At 34.1% G+C, this 23,624-nt stretch overlaps 1 protein-coding gene across 2 annotated transcripts; it reads right to left on the bottom strand.

Moving 5' to 3' along the window:
• Positions 1 to 1,087: 1,087 nt before the first annotated feature.
• LOC127862625 (uncharacterized) lies at positions 1,088 to 20,682 on the bottom strand. Of its 2 annotated transcripts, XM_052401835.1 has the most exons (5): positions 20,036 to 20,682; positions 12,664 to 12,757; positions 3,832 to 3,991; positions 2,341 to 2,620; positions 1,088 to 2,012 (listed from the first exon to the last, which is right to left on the bottom strand). In XM_052401835.1, the coding sequence occupies exons 2-4, from the start codon at positions 12,720 to 12,722 to the stop codon at positions 2,456 to 2,458; spliced, it is 384 nt and encodes a 127-aa protein (XP_052257795.1). In that variant the 5' UTR covers positions 12,723 to 12,757; positions 20,036 to 20,682; the 3' UTR covers positions 1,088 to 2,012; positions 2,341 to 2,455. The 2 variants fall into 2 exon arrangements, with proteins under 2 accessions (XP_052257795.1, XP_052257794.1); XM_052401834.1 differs by lacking the exon at positions 12,664 to 12,757.
• Between the last annotated feature and the right edge of the window lie 2,942 nt (positions 20,683 to 23,624).

Genomic DNA, 23,624 nt, shown 5'->3' with positions numbered 1-23,624 from the left:
ATGTGTGTATCAGACAGTGGAGGAGTATTCTAATTTAGGCCTAACTATTGATTTGTAAGTATGATCTGTAACGTTTGATGAGCTATATTTTTGGGTTGAGGGGAATAAATCCTACCGCTGGTTTGCAATATTAGTGATTGAGTTAATATGTTTACCCATAGGAGATACGTGGAGTTTAAGACCTATATATTTTGCGTGATTTACTTGTTCAATTATGTTTTGATTTCATTTTAGCAATGCTGAGGATGCTGCTTTTGTCAGGCTGGAATTTCATTTATAAATCAATAATACCATTTATTTGAAATTGCCAAAGACAATTGACACACGTCTCAATAATGTAATTAGCGTCTCGTGTTTCGACATTTACAGCAAGGAATAATTTATTTACTTCCCAAGCCGATCTGGCCATATAAATACTTTAATCCACAGTCATTTGCTTAAATGAGCCGAATAATCCGTTCGTCTTTGTTATATCGAAGACATGACCTTGACATATGGTTTTGTTCTTAAACATATAAACATAATTTTAGATCAAACGATCACCGGAGGATTATTCAATAGTAAAGTTACTATAATTACAATGAAACTTTATGTTTAATTACATACTTTCAAGCTTCATATTTGACGTTCATTTGCGACTCATAGAAAAACATTCACGATGAGTATATGTACTATTTATAATGCTCGCGGAAACTAGTTAACCTGATTTAAGCCCTTACAGTAACATGCAAAATAAAAACATCTTGTAAGTCAAAAGGAAAACTGGGATTGGGGCAAGGGAATAATATGCTTTATTCGACTAAAATTATGGTCATATATAGAGACATCTTTTTTCCTTTATAATGACGTAATTTGATGTTTTGTGTTGTTCTGCGAAGAATAAAATACATTGATGAGACGCATTCAATCATAATTTCATTGTTTCAAAGTACGTTTAACATCGTATTGACACAAATCAACAGTAAAGTGAGTTCTCGACTATTGGATTTACTTAATCAGTTGTATCAGTATGTTAATTCATGGTGATACAATTGAAATAATACAATTATAAATTCAATGAAACATTTTATTTTAGATTCTGAAAATATACTTTTTAATTCCTTTATTTAAAACAGAATACTTAATATCACAATATCTTTAAAACAAAGCAAATATCATACATATTCGAGCAAATCAACGACAAAAGCTGTATGCATGCCAAATCCATCATAATTGTATTGAAATAGTGTATTATCATAGTATGTTCCTCATGCAAATAATTTAAGGAGCCTCCGTTTTACGAAGCTATGACAAATTTATGTATGGGCAATCTGTACAAAAATTAAGTTGAACTTGGGGTTTAACAATGAACAATGATAAATTCACGTTATACGTGTTTGGAACGGCACATACTTTTTAAAAATAAAAAAACCTGCATTTCACATCTTCTTTCAGAAAATATAATTATTTGTGTTTATAGCTTCACCCATGCAAATTCACAATATCGCAAATAAGGCTAGAACACTTGAACCTATCTCGATCCTACAAGGCCGTAAATTGACATGACAAAACCTAAGTAATCATTTTACACACAATCAATCAAAACACATGTTCTGAAATAACTGCTCTACCAAAAAGAACACTTTTGTAAGCGAGATAGACATTAACACAAGCTATCACTTTCACAATTTGTAATTGAATATATAAATGCGACGTAAGTGGAGCAGGATATTTCCTACCTGGTTATAAACACGTTTTATTTCGACTACACATAGAAACAAAAAGATGCGAATTCTAGTGAACATAACGACATTGTGTGTAATTTGGACATATTTGCGAATCAGATTCACAATTTAGTCCATGTGCTTATTATATGTATTATAATCATATGCCATTCATAATCATACTTTGAAATAGTGACCTGATTGTAGTTCGGTATCGATTAGACATATGTGTTTAATTTCAAAACTGTGTTTCGTTTTTTTAACATCGTTGCAAATGTTTTTCTGTAAAGATGAACTGTGCGCATATTATTTATCGAATTACACATGAAAGATCGACAATTCATTTGGTTTTATAAATGACGCAAAACTGATTTTACTATCAGTAAAGCACACGTTGAAATATTTGTGCGATGGATCTAACGTGCAGTCGAATTGGAAATAGAACAATTTCAATCAATTATGTACACGTATTTCGAAGTGACTTAATTATAAGTTGGTCCTAAGTGAGCGTCTGTATTCAATTACTATAGACTCATTCATACCAAATGACGACGTCTTAAATATTACCAGTCTAAAGCAGCTACGCGCAGAGAGTCTGGTCTGTGGTCAACCCATGTTTATTAAATACAAGCTAACACATAAAAATGGCCGACAACACAAATAATTCCTTTAAAAAAAGAAACATAATACTTTTCAAGGTCAATTTTGCTGTATATAATATTATGCGATGATATGCATTTAGTTTAACAACGTCACAAATATTTCTCCTTTAAAATAGTGACGTAATTATGTGCCGGGTCCAATCTGCAGTCCATGTCTATCATGGAGAGTTTGTCGCCCCACTGGGCGTGGCTCTTGTCCCCGGGGGCGTACACTTTGCACTGGAGGGTCACCTTCATGTATACGCCGTTTTCCAGCTAGAAAAATAATGATAGTTTTTTATTCACAGCACATATTTTTTTACTGACAATTACCCCGTTCTTCAAGTGAGATTTTGCATAGAACTGTTCAGTAAGGGGCTTTTGGGATGATTCCGGGACTATTTGTGTCGCGTTTTGAGAAAACTGGGCATTATGCTTGTGCTTAAAGTGTGGTCCCAGATTAGCCTGTGTAGTCCGCACAGGCTAATCAAGGACGACGACACTTTCCGCCTAAATTGGATTTTTGCTAAGAAGAGACTTCATTTCAACGAAAAATGTCATTAAAGCGGAAAGTGTCGTCCCTGATAAGCCTGTGCGGACTGCACAGGCTAATCTGGGACGGCACTTTACGCACATGCATTATGCCTAGTTTTCTCAGAACGCGACTCATTTTATACCATGTGCGATATATTGTAAAGGACCAAGTTGCAGAACAAGATTGATTATAATTGGGCAATAATGTGACTTCTAAATTACCCACTATCTTTCATCATTAATGGACACAAACTGAAAACTGCCCGTCCCCTAGCGGTATTGTTGTTCAACGGGTGAACAAGTTTCAATATGAATAAGCAACACATGTGACTCGGGGAGTGTTTACAAGGTTACATATATAAAGAAAACTGCAGGACCCCTTGGTTGACGAATTCTAACCGTTTTTCGAATTTTTGCCAACATATCATTGAAACAATTGTTAATGCCAGGTTAAATGAACATTCGGTTCAAATTTGTGTCAGTTTTGTATTCTTTCGAGATATCATTTGGGCAACATAAACATAAACAATAGCATTAGTCTTGTGTGTGATCACGATGTAAATGTTGATGACGGGCGACGCACAACGTACGAAGTATGATGGTAAAATGGCAAATACGAAAATTCACCAGGAGCAAGTTTTGCTAAAGTGAGATAAAAAGCGGGCGCTAAACTCCACCGTCACTAGAAATAAATCTAGGTGCTTTGAGTGTGGAGAGTTTGATCATACTCTCAATCTCATCTTATATATAACGGTCTAAAACGAGTTTCAATGGTTGTGTTAATGTTTATGCGAGAAATGTAAGACTCGTAAAACACGGAGACAATATCTCAAATGAAAAATTAAATATGTGAGCAGTTTTTAATCGATAGCCAGTTCTCGTGTTAATCAGTAATACGTTCTTACGCTAATAAGACGGTCAAATATTATTTGAAATAAGCTATGGCCGCTGACCTCGATGACTATGAGGATTTCTTGTCGCTTTCCGGCCTTGGTAATCTCGAACCCCTTAGTTGTAAACAGCGTCTTATACGTCCGTCCGTTCGAGTCTTCGTCATTCGCCTTTCCCTTGACAAGCTCAAGTTTATGCAGCTCTCCATTGACCATCAGTTTGCTGAAATAGTAAAGAATCATATGTGATTCTCAATTGAAAAATCCTTTACTGAAACTGTACATGATGATTCGTTTTAAATGCTGATACTTTAACTGTGGTAACCTTGTTTTGTTAACAATGATCTTACTTAAATTAGGAATGATGATTTTTATCATGTATTAACGTTTGCAACAGTTCTTTGATAGTATATAATTCACAGTAAATGTGAATTGATTACGGTGTAAACAGTTTGTGATATGCATCTCTCCCTTTGTCATCAGTTTACAGCGATTGTAAAAGGTGGTTTATTATAACTTGGTTTACTGTTCTCCATTAAGCACTTTAATGCACTGAAATGCCAACTACACAATTATAAGCACTCGGTACTTATTTCCGCATTCCTGTCTCAAGTTAATCATAAGCTGTGTTAAATTTTGTTTGGACTGCTTTCGCAATCCTTATCACGCAGCCCTCTGTTTATCTTTACAAATCATTTCTGAAATTGTAACTTTACTACTAGTTACTGTGTAAACTGCTCCGAATTTGTATCCTTTACTTAGTTTTTAGTTTTACAACTAATACTGTTTTAACGTTCTTCTTTATGATTGATCATCATCTTATTTTAATTGCACCGATATTTTGGCACACTGCAATTACAGTTCACCCAGCGTATGTTTTGTCAATATTTTTGTGTAAATCCATGTGAAATGATAAACCATATGCTTTGATTAGCTACTGAAATATAAATTGATAAGAAACCGACTCTATTTAAAGTGATATGGGCATTTTTCACTGTTGAAATGAGCTGAAAAGAATTGTGGCTATTGCTATAAGGAACACTGATTGTTAAGTTGTTAACTTTATTTTACGAAATACTTAACGAAATTTTCGTTGATTTTGAGCGTTATAGAGACTAACTTTATTTTACGAAATACTTTACGAAATTTTCGTTGATTTTGAGCGTTATAGAGACTTTAAATGGCATCGTCTTGGCGATATTAATCGTAACTTAAGTGTTTTGACCATCGAATGTACTTAAGTTGACCTCTTTGACCAGTTTCGCTTTAATACTTTCATTCAATTAGATTAGATATTCGAACGCATGTACATCGCTAATGGACACTAAACATGTCACGTGGTTAGGAGTTTATGGCATGCTAAAATGCTTGCTGCATTGTTTAGAGTACCACATGAATAGTTGCATATCGACGCAAAAGTTGTATGTCAGTTTTATTTATAAATGTACATAAGAATATACCAATTTTTCATATCTAAATGGGTGATGCAGAAATAGTGCCTTGCAATATGATTGCTATGACGGTAAAGCACCATTTCTTAAAGATTACTATAATTGCCAGATTGAGGACTTTGTGCAAGAAATGTATGGATTCAAAAAGTGAATGGACTACGCTCTGTGAAAAGGGGTTTAAATAATGTACATTGCAGTCCGCACAGGCTAATCAGGGACGGCACTTTACGCTTAAACTTGATTTGCACAGGCTAATATGAGACGACACTTTACATTTAACTCCTATTTCACATAGCACGGCCAAAATGTAAAGCAATACATACAGAAAAATGCATTATATATGTTAAAAGATAGCTACTTCGGTCGTACAATATTTTATTAGTTCTTAAGTTTGATGTTGTGTTAAGACGCATGCGCCATTACCATCGATTTGCATATACACTCGCCAGTTTGTGTTACAACGCAGCTACTTTAAAGCGGGTATATACGATTTTTCATATGTGTTTAATTGTAATATATTGATAACATATGTTACAATAACATAAAATGGGAAAGAAAAATTATACATTAAAGCCGAATATCATAAAATGCAGCAAAGACAATTAAGCGTCCCGAGCTGATTGTGACTTACATATTTTCCTACAATAACCGAAGCATTCGTCTTTGTATTAGGATCGGAGTTAGTGTTCGTGTGTCGTATGAATAGATATCGTTGCGGGAATTCAAATAAACCGTTAAACTAAGTTTAGATTCACATCGTACATGTATGGTATACATGATGGCGAATTCGGCTGTACAGCCGTTTTCAATTTCAGAATTAAATATCTGGCTTATTTCGCATTTTTCGACACATGTTCTTCTTAACTTTTATTTTAATTTATATTGAAATATATATATAATAATTTTTTACACATTTTATATAAATTCATAAATATTTGACAAAATCGTATATACCCGCTTTAATTAAACGTCCCTGGACATCGATCCCAAGACACGCTGTTACATTGCATTATCGGTTTCAAAAGAAACTTGCGAATAATTTTTTTCTTAACCGCAGTTTTACATGAACAAATGTTGCGTTACTTTTCTTTAAATAATCTTGGAGACTTATTAATATGAAACTTGTTTTGAGTATTGCACGCATAAAATATGTTGCTCGTTCTTACTCGAGCATAAAATGCACATGCATAGACGGATTTCCATGTTAAATCATCATAAGGGATATTACCTTATATATGTAATATCTCAATATGATATAAATATTGGTGTCGCTAGCTAAAATGCGGGATATATAGTTCAAAAGCGATTTTTATTCACTAAGCTATATTAATACCGTTAGTTAGCACTTGCGAAAAGATGGGATCATATGATGTGCGTATGTGTTAATAGGTTAAACTTGGTAATAGCATCGCTTTACCACCACATGCTCTTTTGAAACAAATTACATTGAAGTAATGCACGTTGATACACGATGAAGGAAAAGTAAATGCATTTAAATTTTTGTTTCACTATAACTGTATTGTCATTTTACGGCTTTGGGTTAATCAGGAGAAGTATTATACTAATAGTGCTTGTATGATATTTAAATATCAGTTTATCGTTCTTTAATTTATGCCTAGTGGACTCTCCCATCCTTCTAAATTGGATCAATTTATTTCCAAAATTAGGGATGTCTAGTATATTTATCTCTATATTTAGAATTTTTCTTACAGAAATTCCTTTAAGCAAACAGCGCAGACCCAGATGAGACGCCGCATCATGCGTCGTCTCATCTAGGTCTACGCTGTTTGCCAATTCCCTTTTTCTAGACGCTGGGCATAAATGGGTTAAACCAGTTCGAAAAAGGCGCTGAGTAAAAACATAATGTATATGCAAAGTAAATACTCGTTCTTGTAAAAAAAAAGGCACTTACTCAATATACATCGCCGGTTTCAATGTGAAACTCAGATTATAGTCCGTATCTTTACTGAGTTTCACCGTATTAACCTGCTCGAATCTCCCACCGTCGGGCTTAAAGTAAACCGGAGTGGGGTCTTCTAATGCGTATATCCGTAATATCACTTTGAAATTATGAACCATGATTTAATTAATCATGCAAGTTCGCTTAGAAATAAAACAACTCTGTTTAAGTATACTAAAATGAAGTAGTTTGAATTAAATACATCAATCTAAAATACATTTGGCGTACTTGCACTGTTTTTTATTTCTTCATAAATATATTTGAATAAGTCTCCTCCAAAAGTGTATATTATAACAACACACATGATAAATAAGAATTGTCATCGAACATTTTCGCTCGCTGTATCTTGATTCACTGTCGCCACTACATCTTCTTGTAAAATCCTGCCAATTTCTTTGAAAGATTAATATATAAAAATATTTTGCACACTGCAGGTCTGCCAGCAAACTCCTTTAAGACACATGAACAATGTTTTATTATTACAGTGTATTTAACTGTGCTATCTTAACTGTCAATGTTAACATGGCAAAGGCGAAGAAAACTGGGTGTCTTATTTCATTTTCCAATAAATATCAGACGCTGTCAGCATTCACTGTGATCACAGATACAGAATATTAGTTCAAGCATGCACTTTCTATATGTGTAGTGCTTATACGGAGAATATATGAGTCGTGTTCTGAGAAAACTGGGCTTAATGCATGCGCATAAAGTGTCGTCCCCGATCAGCCTGTGCAGTCCACACAGGCTAATCAGGGACGACACTTTCCGCTTTTATGACATTTTTCGTTTAAATGAAGACTATTCATAGCAAAAATCCAATTTAGTCGGAAAGTGTCGTCCCCGATTAGCCTGTGCGGACTGCACATGCTAATCTTGGACGACACTTAACGCACATGCATTATTCCTAGTTTTCTCAGAACATGACTCATATAGTCAATTGCAATATACGTTTATCTGTACATCAGAATATTCCAGACCTCAGCTGTCACAACAGTGTTGTTTGCATACCTGTATTGATGTCTAAATGGCTATTATGCTATTGATGATAGGACCAATGCACAGTTGTAATAATACATTTGTGAAATACGTTGTCGATGATAGAATATAATTCATACCTAACACATATACCGTAGTACGAAGAATATAAATGTTGCCGTGATGTATGCAATGTGTTTACATTATGCAAATTATTTATAGGACAATATTGTTTAAAACAAGACCAAACGTTCCATGACCAGTCTGTTACCTCGAACAATTGCAAATAATTCTTCGGATAATAGATGATGCAGCTCGTGATAACAAAAACGCACACGCTCGAAACGCCTTAATTAATTTACGAAATTATGTAGGAATGCTTAATGCGGAGAACGCATTAAAATATTATGCTTTATGCAGGGATGCTGCATCACTATGGCAACCAGACAATACATTTTGAAATATGCAACCACATAAGGGGCTTTTCAGACACTTCATGAAACATATATAGGAAAGTGTTTACAATATTTCCGTCGACTGTGATGCAAATCAGACATTATATTCCGATAGTTGATTTAATATAATTCAATTCTCAAACGTATATCCGCCGTGACACATGGCGCTTGGGATCATATAGCTTAAATAAATAATGTACGCTAGTTCTCAAATAAGATATTTTTGCAATGTTTAGGTTTTGCAAGAAGCTACATTGTATAGTTGTCAATGATAATCTCCCAGACTCAATACAATTGATTCGAGTATAGTTTAAGTACAATCTTTGTACAGGACCAAGATGTTAATACATAATGCACGAGGACGATAATCATCCGCACTCTCCCAACCAGCGGACCAGAACGAAAAATATGACGAACTATGTGATTTAAACACACGAAGTGACAATAAGTATTGGACCTATTTAATTTTCCGCATCAGCTTCTTGTATACTAGTACATAAAAACAACACCTGTGTCCATTAGCACGGTAGTGCGTTCACGCACCATTTTGCGATATGAACCAGGAAAATATAATTTATTTATTGAAACGTGGCTTTCATTATGTTGAACAAAAAGCATCAGGAGACGTGTAACTGTTCACTGATTATTTTCGGTCGAGTTTTGCTTGATCAATGAAGTTTAATTTCCTATGCCGTGCTGGTGTATAGATTTCATACAACCGCAAATCTGATAACCAAACATTTCGCGTCACTGGGAAACAAAATTCGTTTGCATTTTAGTATGTGAAATACATGTCCACATGGTTAGCTGTGTTTTCCGTAGATTTTTGTGCATGTTGTAGCCAAATACCTATTGTATTGACAGTTCAAACATAGTTTTAATGTTCTCCCGATGTCCACAAAGCATAAAGTGACATCTATATTTTGCATGGCTGTCAATGATATAGATTGCTTAATTTATTGTTATTGTTTTGACTGCATTATGACATAATTGCATTTTCACCATACAAATAAACATTGACAGACTAATGTATACTAATAAATGTTTGATTTAAACGGTATACTAGTAAACTTACTCAATGTTAATCGCCGGTTTAATTATGAAGCTCAGCCTAAAGTCCGTATCTTATTTTCAACATAATTATTGCCTTCTCGAATCTCCCACTGTCGGGCTTAAAATGAATCGGATAGGCATACTCTAGTTTAGTGTCACTTTTAAAGTATATACCATGTTAAGTTTTATTATGCAACTCACGCTTCACATTTCTGATAAAAAATTAATCACCTTGGCATATGTCTTATATATTTTTACCAGCTTTACACATGTATTGCAGTGTTTATCTTCCAATTTAATGTATATTTAAACGTAAGCATATCTATTTTGGAAGACTAACTGTGGCTCATCGGTGGCATAAGTTTATGTTACACATTTTAAAGAAATAGTTAAAGGGACATTACTCTGTTATACTGAATACAAGATCCATAAGAGTTGTCCCCACTGTTAATCTGATTATACTTCATATTTTGTTGTACCAGGTCGATACTGAATGACGTCGTCAAGACGCAGGGACGAACTGCAAATAAACTCTTAATTACAACATTTTGTTGTACACTTGCAACTTGGGTATTAATGAATGATTATGTAGCCACACATGCCTTACGTTATATCAATTACACCGGCTAGATTACAACTGCATATATCAACATTTATGTTACAGAGCAATTTGTGACAATATTTCAACATGGATGCAAACCAAACTCTTTTTTTCCTTGTCGGTATATGTTGCATACTTTTGGCCAGTTGAATGCGAAAAATAACACAAGCAACCTTCAATACAACATAGATAGGCGATTAAATCTTTTTGTGAAGCTGTTCATTTACGTGACAGAATGTTATTTGCGTAACTTTATAGTCACAATAACACAGTACCCGCTGTTTTGATCGCTGAGCTTGGCGGTGAGAGACACTTGAGGTGATTTTAATTCAACGATGTATGACGACGCACAAACATATTTTAAGTTTATTGACGCGGATTTAAATTAAATGTAGCCGGTGTAATGTGTCGGAATATTCTAACAGTACATCTGTTTACTGATATTTTAGGGATCAGTAAACGTTTCTTTAAATGTATTTAGTTACAAAGTATGAATGTGTTAATGTTCAGGGGTCGTATTCCAGAAGCATCTGAAGTTAAATTTTATTCTTATCCTTAAATTGGGATTTCTTTAAGTGTTTCATTTCATACTGCAATATATTGGCATCAAGATATACATTTAAATGACATCATTATGCCAATGTTATTTTAGGAATACCAAAAAAAAAAACAACATGTGTTTCCTTATTTAGTAAAAAAATACAAAACATTGTAATATTGAACTTAAGTGAAATTATTTAAGAAATGACTTAAGATGTTTCTGGAATACCACCTGATATTTAAACCAATAAATTTCATTTCGCAAAACTGTCATTGTTAAAAGGACCTGTAAATAAATTGGAAATACGACGAATTCCATTTGTGTTTGTCACTGAATAAAAGAAATTATGCACGATCATAAACAAGAATACGCCTTTTATCCCAGTGATTAGGAAGTAAATTACAAAGTCGGTTGAGTCTAGTATTATACTCAGACTGTAAACTCATGCCTTCACCTTTAAATGTTATTATCAATCGAAATAACTTAACAGTATCACGTGTGTGCTATGATTTTCTTAGATGTTTTTACATATAGTTATCGTACACTGACAGTATGGTTAAACATGAAATAACTTTATCGCATAAATTCTGAATGTAATAATGGTGATTAATGTCGGAATTTGCCCCTTGACCACCAGAACATAAACATCTTATATATCTTTGATTTATTGTTCTACGTTGTTATTACAGTCCCTTCACACGAACCATAAATATACTTGACGAGAGCTACATCGACATTACCCCCATCGGAGGTGTCTAACTTCAAAATTAGTTTTGTGTATAATTTATTTGTTTCACACGACGGTTAATGATTTTATAGCGGCGATAAATACATGCATGTCAAAAGGAACAAATCTTAACAAGTCCCTCAAATGTGGAACTTTACTTCATGTTGTCCTTGCAGTTTCTGCTCTTTTATTATAATGTCATGTTTTGTGTTTATCACATAAGGAAGTTGCAATAACTATTTAAACCATGTGTTATAGTTTTTTTGAACTATCGGTGAATAGAGCATGTTAATATTTGTAATTAAGCAATTATTCTCAGAACTAAAAAAGACGAAGAATGCATCGGATGGAATGTAAGAACGCTGATATATTTAATCACAGACACTGATTGCATATCCAGATGTTTATAAACACTTATCTCAGGAGAATAAACATCCCTGCGAACATTTGTCTTTATACACATGTAGCTATAATTTGAATGGCACCACTATATCTCATTTCGTCAACTTCAAGAGCTCTCTTAACCAGCACATTTATTGCATCTCGTGATAACACGTGCATTTACGATTGTCAGTACGCGATAGCCACTAAACGTTGTGTGTCTTTGCGAAACTGAGGCACTCATCAAGTATTATTTCGAATGTACGTAGGCAGAAATGTTAGAAATAGCATCAGAATGATGAATGCAGATGTGAAACTATTAATTTTCTTGTCTTCGGCAAACTCATTTACATGGTGTAGAATCAACGGGGTTTTCAGCTGGTTAAACACGGGCTGGACAGAATACAAACACACCTTTAAGGACTTTACTTTTGCAAATATCTCAAGTTAATGAAATACATTTGCAAAAACCTTTAGTGCATAAAAGACAGTTTTTCTTGCTGTTTGTGTCGATATCTTAAGGTATACGACTAAATCCTTGAATACGTCTGTGACAAAAATTTCACGTTGCGTAACGCATAGTCGTGCATTTTACATGAAATTTTGAACAAGAACACAGGCTACTTAAGTAAAATAATTCTGATGTATTTCACATTTCCGTTAGCAGCATACAAATCTGTCTTTTATGCACAGGTTGAAATCCTTAAGAAAAATTGTTTAAAAAAATTATTTGGAAAATAGCAGCACTTACCGGTGTGTTACATCCATTGACGTTTTAAAACCCAACAAAGTCACGTCATCCTGCACCATGATTTAGAGTTGCCTGAGTATCTGTCGTTGATTTTCTGTAAAATGCGACCCAAATACGAGTTTTCAAGTATTTGCATGGAAAGAGTATCCAGAATTTGTGCTACAATTATAATGATATACATATTATATTATAATTTACAAAATGACCATTCGTCCCAATTTAATTTGGTAAATTTTCATGTTTAGGACAACGATTTCACTTGATTTCGCTGCATGATTATACAGTTTAAATGATCATAGTCAGGAAATAATAATTACAAAGTTTTTGTGTTTAGTTAATATTGGTATGATGCCAATTATTACTCATGTATAATTATCTGATTGCTTTTGAAAATTATTGTTTTATTAACAAATTAAAATTAACAGTTGAGTGAGTAGTACTATGCAACATGCCCCGTTCAAAACGTGGATGCGACAAAAGGTTTGCAATTGTCATGCGCCATATTTAAAAGTCTTTAAGACAACTATTTAAAATGCCGAACAAACAAAGTCAATATATACTTTTCGCAGTTTATGTAACATTAACGTGAGTATATAAAATGTGATAATATATTAAAATTGATGATGACTTTGATGAATAATATGTGTACACGTATCACTCTTATTTAACTATGATAACCAGGGGGATCTGATCATTTCAACACACTGATTCAACCACTATGGAATATAATTAGTCCACATGAACCGGGTTAATTTCTCTTGTAATATATTTGCTTCAGTGTTTATGCCTTTATTTTCAATATATGTGTTTTCAATTTAAGCACATTTGTAACATAATTTCAGATTTCTCTTTTATCTGGTGTAAAGTTCTTACTTAATCCTTTTTAAATGTGACCATGTAATAAAGCTAAGCAATAAAACATACGATCGTCTCCCATATGCTTATGTTAACTTGTAATGTTAAAGCTTAGTCTTATAAGGCCTTTAGTAACATTTTTAAGTCTGTAAGTTTAAGTACCGATGTACCAGACTCATTTGGGACCACTTGCGTAGCATTATAGCCCAGCATTTGTTTTAATTCCTCCGTGAAAGACACATAAATACTCGTAATGGTGACCGCTGTTCTTTCTTTGATAGAAATGTTGCTATAATTCGTTTAACAACATGTATCAGTCCATCATGAAGGACGGCGTGGATATGAATGATGTTTACGTCATACATAAATCACAGTTGTTGGCAATAGTAAAGATATTTAGAATAACCATAAAAGTGCATGCGTAAACTGGTGATTGTTTCAACTTATATCAAACGCAACGTGTATAGGTATACAGACGCATGACTAAACGCCTGCAGACATATACAATTTTGTTTTTAGATAAAGGCCCTGTGAAAAGAAGGTATTAGAATATTTGTTGGGGACCTGAGTCTATATTTTAGGTTTAAACTGGATCTAAGATTGTCTCTCAAATTTCCTATTTTGAAGTCAACCTTCAATAATACAGCAAGAAAGTTTGAAATAATTGCATCACTACAGCAAAATCGGCCGATCGAACTTGGTGCAATTGAGTTGTTAGCATTGATATACTAAAATAAATGCGAAAACAACATTCCAGGTCAAATTCATGAACATTCCAATGTAATGTTTCATAATTATGTTGAATGCATATGCGCTTGTCAATAAACCATTGATATGGTAAGTATATAAAATCTAAACGAACTATGCATTTAATAAAAATGAAGTCACAATGATACCAGGACCAATTTTACAACCCTCTTTGGATTCAAGTACATGCACATTGTAAATCACCACCTGTAGCAATGAGCCATATAGCGTGCTCACATACGATTTTGCGATAGTCATAAAACAACGATTTTGCGATAGCCATAAAACAATGTTAATTATTTATTTTCACGAAGTTTATTATATATGAAATACATGCAACTAATCACTTCCTTTTGTATGTCGAGCTTGGTTTGATGTTCTTTATAAATTTGAACGCTGGCCTCTCAGATTAATGGACAACTTAGACTAAACTATAACTCACTGTTGTGTTTGCACAATTCTGCATTCTAGCATACAACGAGGGATGCAAAATATGCTGATCCCTAAAGCGAATAGTATCGCGTGTAGCAAATTAAATCGCAACAATGAGACGCAACTGTACAGTTAGTTCTGTGAATTAAGATAAATAATACCAAAACAAGTTAAGGGCCAGTGCGAGAAATTATGGTCGGTCGGTGTTCATTATCTTTATTGCCCAACTTATTGTTCTGCGATGTCCCGGCAATGTCCCAAAGCAAGTGTGATAATTGTAAAAAAATCGAAAAGAGATTTGTGGGAATTATCGAGCTGACCGTTTTATTTCTCGGCGATAGACGCAGGAAAATTTGATTAAATGTACTGATACTAATAATAATGATACTACTACTACTACTTCTACTGCTACTTCTGCTGCTACTGCTACTGCAACTGCTACTGTTACTGCTACTACTACTACTACCACTACTACTACTTCTACTACTACTACTACTACTACTACTACTACTACAACTACTACTACTATTACTACTACTACTACTACTACTACTACTAATACTACTACTACTACTACTACTACTACTACTAAACTACTACTACTACTACTACTACTACTACTACTACTACTACTACTACTACTACTACTACTACTACTACTACTACTACTACTGCTACTATTACTTCTACTACTACTTCTACTACTACTACAACAACAACTACTACTACTACTACTACTACTACTACTACTACTACTACTACTACTACTACTACTACTACTACTACTACTACTACTACTTCTACTACTACTACTACTACTACTACTACTACTACTACTACTACTACTACTACTACTACTATTACTACTACTACTACTGCAACTACTACTACTACTACTATTAATACTATTACTACTACTACTACTACTACTACTACTACTACTACTACTACTACTACTACTACTACTACTACTACTACTGCTACTACTACTACTACTACTACTACTACTACTACTACTACTACTACTACTACTACTACTACTACTGCTACTACTACTACTACTACTACTACTACTACTACTACTACTACTACTACTACTACTACTACTACTACTACTACTACTACTACTACTACTACTACTACTACTACTACTACTACTACTACTACTACTACTACTACTACTACTACTACTACTACTACTACTACTACTACTACTACTACTACTACTACTACTACTACTACTACTACTACTACTACTACTACTTCTACTACTACTACTACTACAGCTACTACTACTACTAATCATCATAATAATAATGGTAATACTGATAAAGGTGATACATATTAATAAATATATTTCCATATTTTCAATAATCTTATATTAAATTGGCCTATGGACAACAACTACACACATTTGAAGTAATGCTTTGTATAAATAAGCTTCACCGTATCTGCCTGCTGAAACCTCTCATCATCTGGCTTTATACAGGAGTGGTGTCCACTAAGCCCAACATCCTTAATATATATTCATACTATACTTACGCGGTCAATATAAAAAAACGGGGTTTGTATACAGCCCCGCGTTCTAGGCACCTTAAAGTACTATGGGGGGGGGGGGGGGCTGGTAGGGTAGGTAATGCAATCAAATTTCACAATAAGGTCTTAAATCAAAAATCACAATCATGTCTTACTATGACATTTTATATACCTCGCAATTAATTTCGCTATATACTTCCTTGTATAAGATGTTAACGTAATGACGCATATATATATATATATATATATATATATATATATATATATATATATATATATATATATATATATATATATATATATATATATATATATATATATATATATATATATATAATGTTAGTACGAAATTGTGTATCATCAATCGAGTATGTATGTAACACACGGCATTGTATCTATTTAAGATTCTTACATATGCATGCGTATGTTCGCAGTTCACATACACATGCCTTCAAATATATCACTTGCAATATTGATGCCTGAATCTTTGAATACGAAGCTTGTTTAATAAAACTTGTATATTTATAAAGTCTTACGTTGGTCATTCAGTTTCACACAAGTTATGTTTTGAACACATTTTTGACAATGCAGACGACGTTGCAAATTATGTTTTGCGCCAGCATCGTATTAAGTTGTCAATTTTGATATTTCAACGTGGAAGTGAACCGAACTAATATTATCTGTTATATCTTTTTTTAACACGTGTCTACAGACTGTTTTAGTGTTGAATGTGACACGTAACACAGAACAACACTTAATGCAACATACGCAACTAATGACAAGCAGAAGTGGCTTCTATATTGCACGACTGTAAATTAAAAAGTACCTGATTCAATCGGACCAGAATATTAATAGCATAACTTAATAGTCCGACATAGTCTCAATGATACTATAAGTACCCGCTGTTTATAGTTGACCTGTTTAATGAACTCAAAAGGTATTTACTATTTAGTCTAGGCTGATTAACCCATTTATGCCGAGCGTCTAGAAAAAAAGGCCTTGGCATACAGCGTAGACCCAGATTAGACGCCGCATGATGCGGCGTCTCATCAGGGTCTGCGCTGTTTGCTTAAATGAATTTCTGTAAGAAATATTATAAATATAGAAATAAATATACTCGACATTCCTAATTTTGGAAATAAATTGATCCAATTTAGAAGGATGGGAGAGTCCACTAGGCATAAATGGGTTAAACACGGTATGTTAATAGAGGGTGATATGAAAATATGCATGCTGTTAAGTTTTTGACATAAATAATCGTTGTTGCTATGGGTACAGAAAAAAAGCAAGAAATAAAATTTGTATTCTATGACAACACAAAAAGTACATGGTATCAAATAGTTATACCCAGGTCTAACTAGCACGAAGATAATTTCAATTAAAAAAATGGAATATGCTACAGGATATTTGATAGTGATTACATAATTATCAAACTGTTAATAAACAGTAACATGAAGACAATAAACATTCCATAGGAATATGTGCTTTGTATGCATTAAACCCATACTTTTATTTTACTCCCTCATCTCATCCCCTTATCTTCAAGTGCTCTGTTTATCATCAATTTGACTGCAGCTCGCGATAGCAAGTGCAATTATGATTAGAAATAGGCCGCAATAGGCTTTAAACGCCGTGTATTTTGCGGCACTGACGCCCATATACAATATTCCTCTGCATGTACTTTATGACATTAATGGCATCAGTTTGTTGATTATGGATATATGGAAGTTCAAGCTATGTTGTTTGTCGAAGTATGCTTGATTTAAATACAAGTTATATGTTATGGGGTTCTCTCTCGATAACATATATACAAACTTATTGCGTTTGCAAGACTTTTCAATCGAGCATGGTATGTTTGTTATATCCTTCAATTAAACGCATTTTTTTAAGTTTTCAGTATTTAAGATGGTAAAATTACCAGAGTTGCCTTATTAGAACTGACGCGAGTATAGTTGTATGTTGAAACAAGACTGCGCCGCTTTGATTTATTTATTTTTGTTTTTTATTATATCCCTTTAAAAATATCACTTCCTTGTAAAAATGATCTGTAGGTGCCAAATGATAAATATAAATTACCTCCCTTTAAAGCTTGTTACTTCCCTGGATTATTTTTTTTACCTTGAAGGATGACCTTCCACCCCTCAAAATGTGCAGCTGCATGAGATACACATGCATTCCAAATATCAAGCTGCTATCTCCAATATTGTAAAAGTTATGGACAATGTTAAAGTTTTCGGACGAACAGACGGACGGACAGACTGACAGACAGTTCAAATGCCATATGCCACCCTACCGGGGGCATAGAAAGGTATTACTGTTTTCTCTGTTATGTTGTGTGCAACGCTACTTAGAGGGGGGTGGGAAATCACGCGGTGGCCACGTCCATGCCGAGACAGGTTTTTTCGCCGTTTTATACCCCTGATTACTCGTATAAATTGTTAAAATTTCGCTCACTTTCAAGCCATAATAATTATCAGAAAAAAGTTATTAGCGTTAATTTCGAATTAACATTCGCTCTTTATCTCGACTTACTCGCTGCGAATTCTCTATGTTCGAAACGAGTAAATTCGAAATACAGAGAATATTAATACGATGTAAACGCTAATCACTGTCTAGCCGATTTGGCTGGAAAGTGAGCGGCATTTTATCAATTAATACATGTCATAAAGGGTATAAAACGGCGAAAATGACTCTGTCGACATGGACGTCGCCATTGTGTTTGTCACGCTATTACAAGTCAACCCATCTTACTTATCTGAGTACGCATGTTCTCGGCTCAAATATACAATTACGTTTAACATAGGTATGTAAACACAACCATGCAAATTCTAGTGGTATGATTGAGTTTAACTATCAGGCAATCGCATTACAGCACTCACTATCGGGATAGTGTATGCAAATAATATATGCAGTCGTGTTCTTAAATTATGTATCGTTCACGCAGTCACTTATATTCAACCACTTTAAGTGAAGAGTTAGTACGTTGTAGACCTATTTGCATATCAACTTACTTCATCATTTCAAATGGGCAAAATACTTTTCAAAATCCCAAGTCAAATGTATACAATGTATGCTTAACTATACAAACCTTTTTCTGAGTAATGATCAAATGTAATTACCTAATTCAACTAAGTATCATCAATGCAGTTTTTTATGAACTGTCAATTAGTGATGAGCATTTAGTTCTTGTATATTATGCAATATTAACCCATTTATGCCTAGCGTCTAGAAAAAAGGCATTGGCAAACAGCGTAAAACCAGATGAGACGCCGCATGATGCGGCATCTCATCAGGATCTGCGCTGTTTGCTGAAGGAAATTTCTTTTAAAAAAAATATTCTAAATATAGAAAAAAATATACTTGACATCCCTAATTTTGGAAATAAATTGATCCAATTTAGAAGGATGGGAGAGTCCACTATGCATAAATGAGTTAAAACTCACTATTTGAATTTTAGATTACAAAAAACGCACACCAGCTTGTGTGGTAATACTCATCAAGTACAAATGCAAAATATTTGGCACACTAGTATGATGAAGTTGTGTCTAAAATTAAATTTGAAGGTCATCGTCACAAGCATACGCAAGAACAAGAAAATAGTGTGACACATGTTGTTATTGTAATAGTGGCGCCCTTTTTTTTGTCGTTTATGATGATATATTTGTTCGCCCACTCTATACCCGGTAGAAAGTTATGGACATTTTGATAAAGATTTCCCACAGGCGTGAAAACTAGTAACAACTGAATACTCCGTGGTGTTACGTTGATATCGAACTATTCTAAAACAATAAGTTTCACTTACCAAATGCACGTGGCTGGTCTAAAGTTGAACAACATTTCGTGTTCGGTATCCTTATTAAATTTTACTGTGCACGCTTGCTCGAACCTCTTACCGTCGGGCTTCATGTGTATCGGTGTCGCACAATCCACTTTGCATATCCGTAAAGTTACTTTTAGGTTTGAAATCATTTTTAAAGTTATGATAATACAGACGTCTATACATATAAAGAAAAGCTTCAATTTATCTCTTTACGTTTTTCCTCGAAAGGTTCTGTAGTGGTTTTTAACAAAGGTATGTCATAGTTTACTGCGATTGCTTTTTGTTTCACATTACATTCCGGTTCACATCATAACATGGCACGTTGTGAATTTAAATTTAATTCTATGTTTGCCTATCACGAATAATATATTTACAAGAGACCCTAACATTTATTTTACTTGTCGATATCACAGTTATGTTAAATAATACAAATCCAATCTGTTTTCTGATCGCGTTCGTTTGACATGCATATGTTGTCGAACTTTTTCTTTCGATATGGAGTCTAACATCCAGTCGTATATAAACGCTACTTTTGGAAGTAAACATGTGGCAAGCGTTGCAAAACCTATGACACGGTTATGTTCATATGAGGTTTAAACAAACCAAATATAATAGCACAACTGATGCTCATAACTATACACTTAAACGTATTTTTAGAATAAAAATTCAGCATTACACAAGGTACTCCCACAATGCCACACAGTTTTTGTCGATGCTTTTTCGGCGTAAGCTGTATTAAGCCAGCTTTTCACCCTGACTTGACCTTTGTAAGTGTCCAATAATACTCAAATAAAATTTCCCGCGGCTAGGTACGAATGAATACACTTCATTTATTCCATTGGCTGATTTGAGTATAACACCAGAACATTGGAAACATATCCGCGTCTTTGTAACACTGTTTTACTGCATGAAACAATTTTATCTCTAATGAAAAGGCTCAATAGATAGAACAGTTTTACAATCAATTTTCGACATAAATACAGTTTGTGCGTTCACCTTTTATTTTCAGAGAATTACCAGCGCAAAAGCGTTTATACTAAATGCTATGTTGTCATATTAAGTACTTACTTGCATTGCATTTCAACCCGCGAGGTTTCGGGTCAATTTGCGGCCATTTGTGAAAGTCAGAGTTTATATACAGTTCATCACCGGAGTTCGCAGAAGGGGTTGCGATCATTGTGTTACACCGGTCTTACTGACAATAACGTAGTGACTGTAATGCATTGCATTCCAATCCGCAAGGTATCAAGGTCAGTTTGCGGTCAGTTGCAGAAATCTTTATATAAACGCCGTCTCGTAAACTTTGTGCACTTGAAGTCTGTTTTGATCAGAGAGATACTAAATAAAGATATTCGGCGATATTATTGTGGTATGTCAATCATCGATTTTTAATATGGTTTCAACCATGATAAGGACCAATTTTGATAAAATTAATTAGAAATATTTATCCATTTAGACCAGTTTATTAAGCATGAGCACAATAATTCACTATACTATAATTATGCAATTAAATAAGATTCGAGTATTGCCGGCTGACTTATATGCACTCGTTTATTTTCATGTTTCTTGTGTTTTTCTATTCTGTAAATATAGATATTTGAGTAATAATATCACATAAAGCAAAATAAGCCACGAAATCTGGCGCAACACCCCGTAATTAATTTGCTTGTGATATAGCTAAGAACCGCGCAGAAAAAAGGCATCCGCTACATTTTATCTCATAGAGATAACTTTTGATCGTTCATAAACATCGACCACAATCAACGCCGTATATCTTTTTTAAAGATATTTCTTGTTATAAATAATGCAATCCTCCGGGCTTATACCAACAATGTGCCACTATCAAAACGTTAAACATTGTTTTATCACGATTTATTGGGGCTGCTTATATTTAACTTTATTGATTCCAATTGCTAGTATCGATGTCGCTGTTATTTTTTGGGACAAGGGACGGTTAACCCATTTATGTCTAGTGGACTTTCCCATAATTCTAAATTGGATCAATTTATTTCCAAAAGTAGGGATGTCTAGTATATTTATTTCTATATTTAGACTATTTCTTAAAGAAATTCCTTTAAGCAAACAGCGCAGACCCTGATGAGACGCCGCATCATGCGGCGTCCCATCTGGGTCTACGCCGTTTGCCAAGGCCCTTTTTCCAGACGCTAGGCATAAATGGGTTAATATACTTCAGGCCCGTACCCAGGCACTGGGCCCAGGGGCCCGGGCCCCCCCCAGCTGGCTGTCGAGTTATGATTTTTTAATAATGGGCCTACTGCAAATGTTCTCACATGAAAGGGCCCACAGAACACTTCCCTGCACAAATGTGCAGATTTGTTTTATTGCCACTAATACACAAGGGGATTAGCGCTAATTTACTCGCCAGTGGAGATAATTAGCCCCTAGGCATTGTTTTCTTATCACCTTGTACACACATCCCCGATCTGTCAATTACCCATTGTGCTCAAGGCTTCATCTTTTGATGGTGGGTGTAACACGTCTTTTGATTGGACAAGGAAAGAGAAACAGCGAATGGATGGAACTGATACAGAAGGTCGTAGGTCTGAACGATAATAGTGTTTTCTCTTTGAATTCAAACCTCCTCTATTGTCATAGCTTATTAAACATTTCTGTGAAAACTGTCGTGTAGATGATAAACATTTGATAATAAATTTAGTTTGAAATTTTATATAGAGGAGGCTTGATTTCAAAGAGAAAATACTAGTAGGTTATATGTCAGTTACTGACATATAACCATAGTAGTATTTTCTCTTTGAAATCAAACCTCCTCTACAGTCATACTTTATGTTACATTTCATAATAAAGGTTTTTTAGTTTCGAAGTTTGCTTTTACTTCTATATAAAGTGTAATACATTTCTGAAATCTAAAGCTTTAAACATGTGTGTGAATTTCACACCAAGGGGAGTTTGCTTTTACTTCTTTATAAAGTGTAATACATTTCTGAAATCTAAAGCTTTAAACATGTGTGTGAATTTCACACCAAGGGGTCGTTGATAAAGCATGTCACGCATTTTTTTACCATTTTTACCCCGGCATGTCACAAACTGTTACAATATCTTGGACCCCCTTCCCTAAAGTACGTCACAAACTCACACTTTCTAACATTTAAAAAAAATTAATACTTAATTTAAATTTAATCTTAAACTCAATTCACTATAAAACCGTATTAAAATTAAACTTACCGGTAAAAGAACTTTCACATTACAGGCTTTTATAACTGTAGGGTTGTTACGATGAGCAGTATGAATATTTATCCACGTGTTAACCTCTAATAATAACGAAATTATAATTTAGATTTTCTTTCAACCCTAACTAAAATGGAACAGTCCAATTATTTCGTCAATAAAATCTGTGGGGAGGTTGTGCCTATTGAATAAGCCGGCCCAGCCAAGTTACCTATTAAACATTAGGACAACAGAATCAGGAGATGCGCAATTCGTCTAATTTTGACATAAAACTAATTAAAATGTTTCACAAGTTTTTGAAAATTATTTTTCAATTCTACTAAAGAAATAATAAATAAAATATACATTTTTTTTAAATAAATGT

This window comes from Dreissena polymorpha, chromosome 16, assembly GCF_020536995.1.
Source record: "Dreissena polymorpha isolate Duluth1 chromosome 16, UMN_Dpol_1.0, whole genome shotgun sequence".
In the NCBI taxonomy this organism is placed as follows: domain Eukaryota; kingdom Metazoa; phylum Mollusca; class Bivalvia; order Myida; family Dreissenidae; genus Dreissena; species Dreissena polymorpha.
This window is presented reverse-complemented; position numbering and strand designations above follow the sequence as displayed.

Excerpts from the sequence above, each read along its gene's own strand:
- LOC127862625 (XM_052401834.1), bottom strand. The coding sequence starts at position 20,202 with ATGATTTCAAACCTAAAAGTAACTTTACGGATATGCAAAGTGGATTGT. Across the intron at positions 3,992-20,035 it reads AGACCAGCCACGTGCATTTG|CAAACTGATGGTCAATGGAG; the intron begins GTAAGTGAAACT and ends TTACTATTTCAG. Across the intron at positions 2,621-3,831 it reads AAATCCTCATAGTCATCGAG|CTGGAAAACGGCGTATACAT; the intron begins GTCAGCGGCCAT and ends TTATTTTTCTAG.